The 13,907-nt window shown below is 45.7% G+C and overlaps 1 protein-coding gene across 7 annotated transcripts in view; it reads right to left on the bottom strand.

The window, feature by feature from the left end:
• Positions 1-13,907, bottom strand: part of LOC101167344 (lymphoid enhancer-binding factor 1) — a 39,980-nt gene that overhangs the window by 1,856 nt on the left and 24,217 nt on the right. For 2 of the 7 annotated variants that reach the window (XM_011476189.4, XM_011476205.4), the window contains exons 5-10: positions 13,255-13,345; positions 12,331-12,450; positions 11,540-11,702; positions 10,786-10,893; positions 8,559-8,607; positions 8,006-8,047 (exon numbers count right to left, since the gene is read on the bottom strand). In XM_011476189.4, the coding sequence (XP_011474491.1) occupies positions 8,013-8,047; positions 8,559-8,607; positions 10,786-10,893; positions 11,540-11,702; positions 12,331-12,450; positions 13,255-13,345 (566 nt within the window). In that variant the 3' untranslated portion in view covers positions 8,006-8,012. The remainder of the gene's footprint in view (positions 1-8,005; positions 8,048-8,558; positions 8,608-10,785; positions 10,894-11,539; positions 11,703-12,330; positions 12,451-13,254; positions 13,346-13,907) is intronic. The other 5 variants (XM_011476197.4, XM_078943712.1, XM_004065900.5 and 2 more) reach the window with 3 other exon arrangements.

The raw sequence follows: 13,907 nt of genomic DNA, 5'->3' as shown, positions 1-13,907 counted from the left end.
TCCTCTGGATGTATGCGAGTGGACCCAACTAAGTAGCAGCATGGAAACAAAGAATTACTTAAAGCTGCGTGGATCCATACTTTGTGATGCGTTGAAAAAAAGGGAAGACTTCTGATGAACCAGATCATCAGCTTCAGCCTCAGACATGAGCAGTCACAGGCGGACCTTGCTGTGAAATGGATGTTAGAAGTATTTTGTTGGTTGTTCTGGCATTCTGGCACGACAAACTAGTCTGACCATCCTTCAATAACCCCCCACATCAGTAGGGCGTTTAATGAAGCGTTGGGTGTGGAAATTCCAGTCAAAGAGTTTCAAAAAATTCTCAAACCGGATCGTCTATCTCAGATATCTGTTCAAAGTTGGCCTAATCACCTCTATCACTGCTCTGAAGCTACGTTCACACAGCCCACAGCAACGCACGTTCAAGTGCGTTGCCCACAGCAACGCACTTGAACGTGCGTTGCATAGACATAGACTATGTAAGGGTTAATGGCCGACGAAGTGTGCGTTATCATTTTTTAACGCACACCGTGGAAGCCTGAACCGTCCGACACGAAGCGGAGGCTGCAAGTATTCAGGTTACTTCCGCGACGTGCGTTGAAAAGTGATAATGCATACTTTGAAGGCCATTAACCCGCTTATACCATGGTCACTTACAAAAGAAATAAATATTAACCAGTTTTTAGTCCTTAATTCTTGTTTTTTTTCCGATTTGAATCACTTTTCTCACAAAAAGCAGACTATTTGTTACGTCGCGCCGCACCACGTAACAAATAGTCCGCGTTGCGCCGCACCACCGCTGCAGTCAAGATTCGGCGATATAAATACTGATCTTTCCGATGGGTTGAATAAAGCATCAGTTCAGAGAGAAAGTTCACCTCTTACCGCTTGTTTTTGTCCAAATGATGAAGAAAAAAGTTGTTTTTAAGAAGCCGGCGCAGTGATACAAAACATTTAAGCTTGGTGACCGGAACTTCTTTTTTCACTGTGCAGTTATCCTGTGGTATATCACTTTTTGACGCACACCCAGCAGCCAATCAGAATCGAGTTTTCACCCGGACCATGGTATAAGTCAACATAAACATCGCCTATGCAGACAATGTCTATGTCTGCATAAGTCTATGCAGACACGCATACGTGTGTATTTCAGACTTCATATAAGTGTATTTCAGACGTTCAAAACTCATGTTCCCACGTAGCTATACAAGTTTCTACGTACAAAATGTGCAGCCATTGAACATGCATTAAACCAATGGGGGACTTGGGTTTGGTAGTGTATGTATGTACGGTAGTGTTCTGCATGCCCAAAGGCCAAAAGCTGCTGCCGTGTGATTGGCCAAACACTTCCAACTCGTTTTCCTATTTTCAAACTAATAATGCTGTGTAGCCCTTAAACTAAGATGAATGTCACAAATGAAGCCCACTTGACCTTTCCTTCAACCCAGTAGAGGCTCAGCTCACTGACTCAGCCTGGTGTTGCGTTCTGTGACGCGGCTCCACAAGCAGCCATGGCTATGATGCAGGTCAACACAAAGCTGGAAGCTTTTCTCCTAGGGCATCCTTGAAGCTCTTCCAGGTTCCTCACAGGAACGTAGTTCTTTTCCCTCCCGCGATATGGGCATGAACGACCATAACAGAGTTAGCTTCAGTTATTGACGAGCCAAGGAGAGTTATTTTAGACCCGAGCAGCATCAAAAAGAATCTGTGATCAAAGTGGAGAGGCAGAGACAGAGGTGGCTAGATGCCTCCTGCAACTAAAAAGCTGAATCTTTTTGTGAGAATGGAAAAAAAACCCAGACTATATTAGATTGCTTCTCTCTTGAGATGAAGTGAAGTGTGTTTTTGTGGGAGAGAAGTCAGCTGAGTCTCTCATTTAGAAGCATTTAGAAGTCTTAACACACCGCCCTGAATGCTTTACCACATGGGGATAAAAGGGAGCGGGACAAAGGCCACCTTGCCTGGGGAAGGCCGCCCTCTGGCTCCATGAAGAAGAAACCGAAAGGAGCGCCGCGCTCCGACAAGAGAGAGACCCCCCCCACCCTCCTGTCGCTTTTATTTACCCCCGCCGCCCTCCGTCTTTTCATCCCAGGATCTCAAATTCGGCCTGCACGCCCGGCCCTGCACCCAGTTTCCTGGGGAGCTTTTTTTTTTCCTTCCCCCACCGCAGACATGAAAAGCCCCGGCCTTCCTGCCTGGGGAAGAGACCTGAGGGGGCTGCGGGCGGGTGTGAGCTGGAGTGTGTTTGTGTGCAAAAAAAAACAAAACAAAAAGAACGTTGGGCCGAAACAGCGGGGCTGTGTGCCTATGTGGCGATGGTTGTACGGGGCAGAAGGCCAGAGCTTCACAAGGTCCTGCCGACACAAACACTGGGATTCAGAAGCAACTTGACCCCTCACTCCTGCTCACCTCCCGCCTTCCCCTCCATGGTCTCCTTCTACATTAGAGCTCAGGAATGCTGGCGGGATTCCTTTTTTTTTTTCTTCTTCCCTCTTTGGAGGAAATGAAACACTCTTCTGTTCAGAGTGGTGAGCAAAGGTTCAGTCTCCTCTCCTCATTCCCCCCACAACTCCTCTATGTGACGGAGGGAGGGAGGGAGGGAGGAAGGAGTCGAGCAAGCTCTCACCCAGCTTTTGAAGTGTGGGAGGTTAAGATAACTGGCACAGCCTCTCGCGTCTCAATCGCTGCTTTCACCTCCCGGGCCAGAATCAAAGCGCTCGCAGCTGAGGCCCCCGCACGCCTTACAGCCCCTCTAACCTTCATCCTGGCAACACCATCCACCTCCTCCGCTCCCCTCATGCCCCACTCTCAGCCCCCCTTTATTTTTTCCTCGCTCTTTTTGAGCCACGAAAAAGAAGAAGAAGAAAAAAACAACGCTGCCAACAAATGTCTAAAAATAAGTGGAGGTGTGTGCAGCACACTCCTGACTTTCCTGCTGAGGGTGAGGTGGGGGTGCTGGAGACAAATAATGCAAAAAGGGAGGAAAAGTGGGAAAAGCAATGTGTCATTAAAGGAAAACATCAATAAATTGTATAAGACTGAATAGTTACCTAAATAAATGAACTATAACTACACCGCTCCATCTGAGCTGTGAGATACAAACTCCTGCTAAAGCTTGGTGAACAATCAGTGAGATGAATAAAGCTTCCCCATTTGCCATTTTTAGGTTCTTGACTATTTGAATCAGCCTATTTGAAAAAAGGTTTCTACATGTAAACCTTGTTTCATGAAGCATTTACAGACAATAAGTAGCTTTAATGCTGAAGGAGTTTACATAGTTAAATCTCTGCAGTGCCCAAGGACAAGTTTACTTCATTACTGCAGAACCAACCACAGCAGAAAAACTGTGGTGCAAACAAAAAAACCCCACTTATGCTGAGTTCTATCCAACAACTAAATTATCAGCATTGCTGAGCAGAACAGTTAAGCCTGGTGTTCATGGGCACTGCATTTTTGTTTTTGAATAGTTTGGCCGGGGGTGCGACTTATATGTGATTTTAATTTTTGTTTTTAATAACAACAACCGCTAGAGGGCGCTGCAAGTGTGTGTTTCAGTGTATATATTATATGAAGTGATATATTAGTGTTGTTGACGTGTTAGCATGTTCTTTATGCCACGGTTAACTGAATAATTGTTCATATATACTAGATGCTAATATACTAGATTCTTTCTATGTTTCATGAAGCTAATAATCATCTTCTATTCCATTATTAGGATTTACCTTTCAAGGTGAAATGTCAATTTTTGCTCCTGTATTTTGTTAAATAATTTTCTCCCAAAAGCGTAACTTATACTCCATTGAGACTTATATAATTATGCATTTTGTCACTGATAGGAATGAGTCGTTCTGGAGAATAATTACGGTACAACAGCCCACATTTGGTGACTCCTTCTCAAAGGCACCTGCAGTCGGTAGGTCACAGCAGTCCCGCCTTTAGAGACGAAAGGGAGAAATCAGACAGAAACGCCTTTTTTTCTTAATTTAAATCCCCTTGAAAGAGTTTGAAATGTGAGCATCGTCAGCACTTTCTTCAGCTCCCAGATGTTTGGCTCTTGAATTCTATCTGTCAGTCAAAAAGAAGATCCCACCAGAGAATTTTGTGGAGTTCAAGGAACCCTGGTAAGACTTAAGCAGAAGAAAAAGGAGAGGTAAGGTCTTTTTTCCATAGTAGGGAAGGGTGGGGTTTGGTTGTGGTCAAAAGAGGGGGAATGGGGCTGGGGAGTCACCAGCCCAAACCTCAAGCATGCGTGGGTGAGACTAGGGGAGCACAGGGGAGTGTGGGAGGATGGGGGGGGGGATTGGAAAGAGCCGTCTCCCACATCTGAAGCAGCGTCACTGGGGGCCCGGGCAGCTAGAGTCTGGCCCTGTGCCCCCGCATGGCTCAGTCTGAGCCACTGCAGGCGGGAGGACGTCGGGAGGGAGGGCTGCGGCACATTCAAAGAGACTTTAACCGCTGCGGTCTCGCTTCAAAAAGCTCCTGCTGCCATACATATCCTGGATCAGAGCGGAGGAGGGAGGCGGGAAGCACAACAGTGAGGAAAAATGGGGAGGAAAAGAGGCAGAAAATGAGAGGAAGAAGAAAAGCGAGTTCAGGTTTGCCTCTCAACAATAACAAATCCCATCCCTTCACCTCTAGAGTCATCTTCCTTCCTGCAACTGCACTACCTGCAGATTCAGATCTGGAGAGGGCAGCGTTTTAGAAGGTCGTGAATTTCCTCCTCTGGAAAGACTGCAGTGAGGAGGGGTTTGGGGCGGGGGTGGGTGGGTAAGAGACTGAGTGAAAGACAGGAAGTGGAGAAGACATCACAAATAGCCATGACACTGGACCCTCATACTGTTACTGCAGCTGGTCCAAACCACAACACAATGGGGCTGTGACTCAATCAAAACAAATTCTGCACCCCAGTCTAAACAACTGGAGCACCCGCTCCGCATTTCCTCCAGCGCAAACAGATTTGGAAGAGAGCTATGCCCCCACCCCCCTTCTCTTTCCCTTGTAGTGTCAAATAAGGTTGTCGGGGCAGAGACTGAGCCAGTACTCTAGAGGTCAGAGGAGGGAGAGAACATTTCCCACTCCGTGTAACATTAACTGAGGTATTACTCAAGTTTAAGCCCAGATTTCAACCTCTTACCCGTAAAAGTCCCCCCCCCCAAAAAAAATTCAGGATTTTTTTTCTCCTTTCTTTCTTGGTGAAGTAGTTTTATAAACATCCTCTCATTTCCCCTCTGCGCTGCTCAGAGCGAGGCCCACAGTTAGTTTTTAGCGATCCGGATTTCTTCTCCAATTATCTGAGGTCACTAATAAGGCAGGGTGTGGAGGCACTGGGCTGTGCCGCTGTGGCCTCCAGGCTCAGCGCCAAATTGAAACGACTCGGGAAATGGAGGCAGACGCTGAATCTTGGCTAATTGCAGCCGGAACGTGCGGCTGGCGGGCTCTGATGTTTGTGTGCACGTGAAAAGGGGAGAAAGGGGTCGCAAGTGATGAGGGTCTGAAAGATCCAGAGAGGAGGGAGGGGGCTGTTTGTGTGTGTGTGGGTGTGTGTGTGTGTGTGTGTGGTAAGAAATAAGGAATGGAGACACAGGGATGAGTGGCAGATGAGTGAGACTGTGTAAAATCTGAATTCCGGAGAATGAGGGGGGGATTTTCTTCTGGTCCTTTTCTTTCCCTGCCTCTGTCTGCTAACACACCCGCTTCCCTCCATCTTCCTCCACCCTCATCGCTCATCAAAGAGTTTTGACAGCTGACTTCTGGCTGCACACATCAGAGGGAGCAGAGCTGGGGCACGGCGGAGACGAGGAGAGCTGGGGAGGAGGGGGCTTTGGTGGCCACCGATGCTTGAACAAGACTTTCTTTTATGTTTGCGGACCAGAGCATGCAGTTAAAGATGACCCTTGACTTTCATCATAATCATCGAGTATCAATCCAAAAAGACATCCTGGATCTCCTGAATAATAAAAAAAAAGAGACAGCTCTCACAAGCGAGGGGAGGGTTTGACTGGAAACAAAACAGGATTGGTATGAAAAGTGGAGAAATGTGACTCATATGCTGCTTCGTGGGGAGTGTTTGCAATGCTGCGGCTCCTGCGCGGCTGATTAAAAAGCCACCTTTGTTAAAAGTGTCTCCCCCCAGTGAAAAAAATGTGCAGTGGCTGAGCTGAGAGGGAGCCTGGAGGGCGCGCATGTGTCCCAGTCAGATAACTATCTCCAAGGCTGTGAATCAGCAGGCTCAGCCAGACAAAAGGCTGACAGCACGAGAGGAACTGAGAAGACGGAGGAGACAAAATAAAGAAAATGTAAAGGGGGTTAATGACGGAAGGGCAGAAGGGAACGTTTTCAGGGAGCGGAGGGGGAAAGGAGGCCGAGGCGAGGACCGTCAAACTTTCATTTTACAATGTCAGAGTCCGCAGAGCAGTGGGAACCAGCTTTGACACGCCAAAGATAACAGAGGAGCAGAAAGGAGCCGCAGAGTGCTGCCCTGGAACTCAACACCTATTGCATCACAGGCAGAAAAAACTCGCCCAAAATCCCAACACAAAGACCGACTTCTTTCTTTACCATGAGATCTAAAAATAAACATCTAATTTACCAAATGCTTGAACTGTCATTTACAGCTGCTTCAAGGAAATAATACAAAAAAAAATCCCACATCACCAAAATATCTCTAAATATTAATTTCCGTTATTTTTTTTAAACAGATGAGAAAGGCTGATGGGGTGGAGGCTGGGACAAATTAGAAGAAGTAGACACACGAGTTCATTTAAAGATGTTTTTTTGGCGTCTGCAGCAAGCTAACCTCAATCCGGCTCTTTGGGATATGCATAAATTGTGGGCTCGGGGAGTTGTGGCAGTATCCTCGGTATTATGCATATTAGTTTAAGGCTGTCACTAAGAATCAGCAAGGGTGTCCATCCCGCTGCGGCTAGGCACTGCTAATTATTGGATCCAAGATAAAGTTCTTTTTTAGCACTTGCACTCACTGTGCTTTGAAAACAGAGTTTGAGAGAGGGGGCAAGAAAAAAAAAAGAAAAAGAAAAGAAAGCCACGGGGTCAAGAATCGATCAAGTGGAAAACCTTTGTCTGGTTGGGTTCGATTTTGACGCAAGAGCAGATTTGTCACATCTGCCTGGCTTTTTCTGCTGCCAAAAGAGAGCGGAATAACAGGATGCTACCAGACTCCCAGGGAGGGAGAGAGTGGTGGGGGGGGGGGGGGGGCAAGAGGATGCAGAGAGAGCAAAAGAAGAGTTGGCTCTGCACCACAGACAGAGGAAAGCAGGTGACAGTTCAGCAACATTCAATAAAAATCAATACTTCTGGATCCATCTTTCATGAGTTCAAAAAACAGAGCTGTGCCTTTGTTACTGGAGCATTATAGACGCTCTGAGACCTCAGATACCATGAAATCTTATTAAGGTATAGCATCTCATTAACTTCCTGCCAAACGCTGCTGAATCCTGCTCTGCTTAACCAAAAAAAAAAAAAAAAAAAAGCAAAGGAAGACAACACATGTAGTCCATATGGAGCTGGGCTGAAATCCTAGCCTCCACCACCACTTAAGAAAAAAAAAAAAGCTCTGGGCCAGTTCAAGTGTTTTCAGATGTAATATTTAGTCCGTGTGCAGAACCCAGGGAGTGGGTGAGTGTGGAAGTTTTTCCAACGCATGGTAGGAGGCAAATAAGCTTCAATCGTCTGACGCGACATGTTACCCTTTCATCCACGCAGTGCTTACACATACACACACACAGAGAAAAGTTCAGAATACTTCCACATGCAGCGCACACACAGATCCAACACGCAGTTTGCTTAGGCCTCTGAGCAAACTCCACACACAAAGAGCAATCCCTCTTCAGGCCTAAACACTGCTGACACAATGACTATGGTGAGGTTAGGGTGGACCCGTTTAGGATTAGTCTGTGAGCACAGGCTCTCAAGTGTTTAGCAGTTTCAAAAGAAAAACTTGACATCAAAAAGTGGAGTAGACAGGGAGGGCATAGAGGGGTTGTCTTACCATATTCTCAGATGTACGCCGTTTTCATTCTCTGGCCTGTACCTGCAGAAAATTGCATCTTTTTTTAAACATCTGAGATATACCTACACAGCATGGATCATTTCTGCCAATCAGCCAAAAATGACCAAAAAAAAAAAAAATAACTACCAACATTTTGACTTGCGATGTAATTCTCAGTGGATTACAGTAAACGTAGGCTCGAAAGTGCAGCTAAACAAAATCAGCAAAAAGACATACGGTTATGCAGCAGGCAAACAAATAATGCAAAGCCCAGGATTTGTAAGTAGTTGTAAGAATGGACAGACTAATCCCAAAGTAGGTGTAAGATGTGAAAGCAGAGATTTTATATGGACAGAGGACAAACAGATGAAGGAATGTGAAGTACACAAGGCCAGACTGGAATATCGCTCGCTGAAGAGGAGTCATCTGTCGTGTTTCACTAAAAGGCATGCAGGAGTTGTGCTGCCACTGGCAGTATGTGTGGACTCCTTGGAAAGATGCTGTTACTCTCAACTTGAAGATGCGAGGGGCTGCAGACGGTGGAGGCGCTTACCTGTGGCCGATTCCTGCATCTTCTCCCTCTTCCGCTTCTTCTTCTTCCCCTAAAACATATACAGGGGAACGCATAAAGTGTGGCTCCAGCACTCACGCTCACTAGACCACTCTGATATCATGCTGCTGACTGCCATGTTCACTCATCCCCTGCTGGGCATTCAACTAGCATCCCTCAGTCTCCAGACTCCACGGCCAAAATCCAACACGCGTAGGCATCTGGTCTGATGCTAAGTGGGGCCGTTAGCTTCTTTTTGCGGTTGTGTCCGCTTCAAAACAATCTACGAAATCCCTGAAACCATCAAGTGCAATTATCAGTGCTCACAATAATTAGGCCAGACTGGCTCATGGGTTATGAGGAGCGCCACTCTTCCTCCAGTGAGGCGGTGGGGGTGCCCGGGGATTTATAGCTTACGCTAAATCCCCAGGGGGGGGAGACTATAGGTATAGATAGCAGTGTAGAGTCGTTCTAGTCAAATATGAGCAGCACTTTGGTTTCCTGCTGCAAAGTCTGCTAATCCACTTATTCATGAGCTAATCTGCCTTCCACTGCTGCGGCAGATGGGAAAGAGGCGACCGAGAGAGTGTGGGTGAGAGGCAGGATGAGAGCCGCACACTCTGCGTCCCAACGCGTCGCCTGTTTTCCAGGAACGATCTGCCTACAGCTGATGAGATAGATGAGGGAGCGCCGGAGCAGAGTGCTCGCAAGGAGAAATAATTAGGAGTTACTTCTTTATCTCTCTCATGTGAAACACTGAAACTCGTGCACCGTTTCCCTCTATGTGTCATTAAAGATCAGGACTGACTTGGTGACTAGGCTGCAAATCTGTTGCTTCTGTGTCGCCCGTTTTGGCAGTGGAGCGCCAGAGACGGAAAGAGGAGGGATGCTGCCGGTGTCCGAGGGGAGGCAGATAAACACCACATAGCACTTTGGTGGTGGAGTGAATGTGAGTGCCGGAGCCACACTTTTAAGAAAAGCTGGTGCTCTCTCTTTCAGAAATATTCGCACAGCACGCTAACACACACAAGTTTGGACGACTTCCACTCACATTGTCACCTACACACACACATACGTGTTGAAATACTGGTCACAAAACAAATAGAACAACACAAGGGTGTAACGAGTAATCCACCTACGATTCATATTCCTATGATCCCGCCAGACTGATCTGTTTGAGGCATTTCAAAATGGTCAATCAAATCGACCTATACCATTATAAAATGGTTTTCAAATGAAATAAATCGATTCTATCAAAAATGGGAAAATACCATTTGGATTGAGACACATTAGGTTTATTTTACTATAATGTAAAAACAACCATCACAGCAGATAACACACATGGGATGGCAGCAAAAAATGATCAGTCAATCATTCCAGTCCAATGTGTGGAAACACTTTGAATTTAGCAAAGACCTGTGACCAAACAGGGTGGCAGAATGTTCTAGTGACGTTTCCTTTGGATTATTTTGATGAGGAAAAACGACAGTAGATTGATCTTTATGAAGCTAAAATGTGAATGGAATTGACATTATTTCTTATTTACTTGTTTGTACACATATTTAATTAAAAAACACCTGATTATCTTGCAAGAAAGAAAATGAATCTGGAAAACTTCAGCTGCACTGTTCAGCACCAGGTATTTATGTCTGAGTCACACTGGTGGAGTTTTTGGCTGAAAATGTCCTGGATTGATTTTAGGTCAGTGAATCGGATCGTCAACCACAAATTGTGATGTGAATCAAGTATCTGTTCAAAAGAATCGTTACACCCCAACAATAACAGCCTGAATTTGGCCAGATGGACGGCTGGGGGACCAAAGGTTGCTGCTGCTGCTGCTGCTGCTGCTGAATGGCGAGTGAACAATCCAGCCCCCACGGTTCAGTCAAACAGCTGCCTCTGCATTCAGAGCTCCACACTGACGTGGGACATCAAAGGCTGGCATGGCCATTACCGAGCAATTTTCACTCACCGTAACCATAATGGCGCTGCAATCCATTTTAGAGCGGAGGGTGCTAAAACAATGTTATGAATTACACATCAGGGCAAAATAATGGGCCCTATTAGTATGGAGGAGGCCAGAGAGAATTAGGACTGCATAGTGATATTTTAATATTATTATCATTCTTTTTTTGGGGGGCGTCATTTGAGGAGGAAGTCTTGCAGCACAAACACAACAACACAGATACACACAAGCGCACCTCTGCCAGTCTGTTCTGTTGATACTTACATAATTGTCTCGAGCAGACCAGCCTGGGTAGAGCTGCATGTGGAGCTGCCGTTCCTTGCGAGCTAGCTCATAATACTTAGCTTGCTCTTCCCGAGATAAAGCATGCCACTGGGAAAATGGGAAAAACAGTCAATGAGCCATTGCACCAGTACTGTACATTACCTGCATATTTGTCTTTTGAGAATTTTTTACAAGTGATAAACAGAAAACCCGATTAAACATTTACTGTAGAAGCAAAAAAAATGGATAAAAGACGGAGAAGAAATTGGGATGTGGAGATGAAAATGCATATCAAAAACACTGGTTCTAATTGAGCGGAGCTTTTTACTCTAACTGTGTCAGCAAGCAATTACTTTCTGCAGGCCACAAACTAGGCTTTGCTGTGGCTGGCTGCCTAGGCCTGTTCGTTAAGGCTTTCAACATGGCTCTGTGGTTCCACTCTGCTCCCATTCCTCAAAAGGGACACATTTCAGCCATGCCATTATCCCGGCATATTTTACTGAGACCATTTTGATTAAATGTCACTCACACACACTGCATTTGTGTCGCCAAGAGCGGCGTAATTGGCACGGACAATCATTATGACAATCATCACAAATGGTTTTAGGCTAATTGACAGGCAAATCTTTGTACTTTTCCCACTAATTGGGCTCGGTAAAGGTCCGTTTGGCCTGAACTCTTAAATGAATCTGTGAAGATAAGCTGAAGTTGAGAAAACAAGTGAGACGAAGTTTGCATCAGCAATCTGACCTACCCTCCGTCCCAGGATCTGATTGATGGCGGCGCTTTCCTTCAGCGTGCACTCGGCGACCACATTTGCACGCATTTCTTTCATGTAGAGCATGAAGGCGTTTAGCGGCTTCTTGATGTGCGGCTTTTTGGGCTCCTGCTCCTTTCTCTGTTCGTGCTGGGGCTTCCTGTTGAAAAGAAAACGCAGATGCAAAAAAAAAAACGGAGACTGAAGAGTTTTAGAGAAAAAAAACAGGTGGATAAAACGAAGAGGAAGAAAGCTGTGGTGCCTGGTTGGCGTTAAAATCATCGGAGGGTTCCCTTTTAGCCAATCGTGAGGCAGCGCATGGGGGCTTTAAGGCCATTTCCTCTTTAATCATGTGCAGTTGCGCCCCGTCATGTGGAGGAATTCTTCATCCAATAGTAGCAGCCACAGAACCCTGGCTTAAAACCAAATGCTCAAACTTTCAAAGCGAACGACTGATTACTGTGGACTCACTTTCTGACAACCTTTTTGATACGAGTGCGGTCCCGGCTGACGATGGGCATGAATAATGGAAATGTCAGCCACAAGCACTTCAGAGTCCTGCCAACAGTTTCCAGCGCATTCACTGTGGATGCTGCTTCACTCGAGTCAGACCTGTGTGTGCTGTCGGTGTTGTGAGGCCCGAGGCCAAACGAGGCATGGGGATGTTATCAGAGGAGCACATGCCCTCACTGATTATCTGCTCCAATCGGGAAAACAAGAAGAAGGGCCCGACTGCGGGTCTGTGCAGAGTGTGACCGAGGGAGAACTTTTGTGCTTGAAGGACTCACATGTGCATGATGTCAGTTTCATGCGGAGGCTCGTGTTTGATCTGTGGGTTGACGATGGCTGGGTGGGGAATCCCAGTTGCGTGAGGACCAGGGGGGCCGGGGACCATGTGGTGTGAGAACCTGCAATAAGAATTCAAAGGTAAAAATGTGTTTGCTTTGAACTCTTACAAGCCTCTTGACGTTGTGTGTTGCTTCACTTGGACACCATTAAGACATGCAGAGGAATGCCTCGTTCAGACTTAGAGAGAAGAGACGTTTGTTGTTGCGTGGAAGGGTATGAGAAGAAGAAAGCTGCTCTCTCTGTTCATAGTAGCAGAGATGTCTGCTTCTGTGTGGACTGAAGAGGAGGAGCTGTTGGTCTCAGATTCGAGAATGTAAGGGATTTTTAAGAGACTGGAGAGAAGTAGAGAACAGAGACTTTCTATGGCATCCAGTTGGATCACATTTAGGGCCTTCTCTTGTGTTTAGCGTGCAAACCACCCACACAACATTGCTTTCAATTCGGGTGATGTGGTTGAGATCAAGCTGCGGGAATTTCTGAGTTTGAGGCCAAATGTCTCACTTCTAGTGACCAAACTTGACGAGAAAAGAAGGAAATGGAACAAAAGAAAACATAACGTAAATACAAGGATGAGGAGAGAGTTGATGGGGCTCAAGCAGACATATGGTAATGCAGCGGCACGTATGTGTTCATGAATTTGAAGGTGCTGGACACAGAAAGGAGACCTTTGGCTGAGAACACTGCAGCCCAACAGAAATATCAAAGAGGAGCGTCTGCAGAAAGTCAGACTTTCTTCTACAGACACACAAATAATCTACTGTCTGTGGTGTCTGGGTCCACGTGTTGAAGACCAAAGATGGTAATCCCTGATCCTCTGCAATAAACAACAACAGTTGCTTTGCCGTTGTCCATTTGGGACTCACCATCCCAGTGGTGGTGTGATTTGCCCCACTCCTCCAGGGGATAGGGAGTAGAAGTTGGGCATGTCTGGTCCTGGATGATGCCTGGGCATTCCTGGAAAACAACCATAAAATATGTGGCTAAGATACTTTGAGAGTATACAATACAAAGAAAATGTCTTATTAGTCTTTTTTTTTTTTACACAATATATGGCTGATGCTGACAAAGATAATCTCTGTTTTTTAAATTTTAGGTGGGGTTTGCATTTTAGTCACAAGACTCCCTTTGCTCAAAGACAGCTGGGATATGCTCCGTCAACCTTCTTGATCCATATCATAGCAGAGCAGGTGTTAGTCATAAATAGAATGGGTTTTCATTATGGTTGTGTAGCTTTCCCTCTCACACGATGGATATGCATCTCAATACATAAAAGATTCAATTAACTTTGTGGCAATACATAACAGTGCAACTCTCATCCCTATGGTTACAATCTAAATATGTATTATTCATCTGTCATTTAAAATTATACATGAAAATGCTTTTATCAAAGAAGCTGTTTTTTTTTTCTTACTGCCACTTTTTATTTTTAGAAACTAAAACAAAATGTCTTTGACAAAACAGCTTTAAACGTATAAACTTGGCATTTTTGGGTCTTTTAGATCATTTTGATATTTGC

This window comes from Oryzias latipes (genome assembly GCF_053564925.1).
Source record: "Oryzias latipes strain Hd-rR chromosome 1 unlocalized genomic scaffold, Olatipes_Hd-rR_3.1 chr1_Y".
NCBI classification, from domain to species: Eukaryota; Metazoa; Chordata; class Actinopteri; order Beloniformes; family Adrianichthyidae; genus Oryzias; species Oryzias latipes.
The sequence above is the reverse complement of the archived record's forward strand: the minus strand, read 5'-3'. Positions and strand labels throughout refer to the sequence as shown.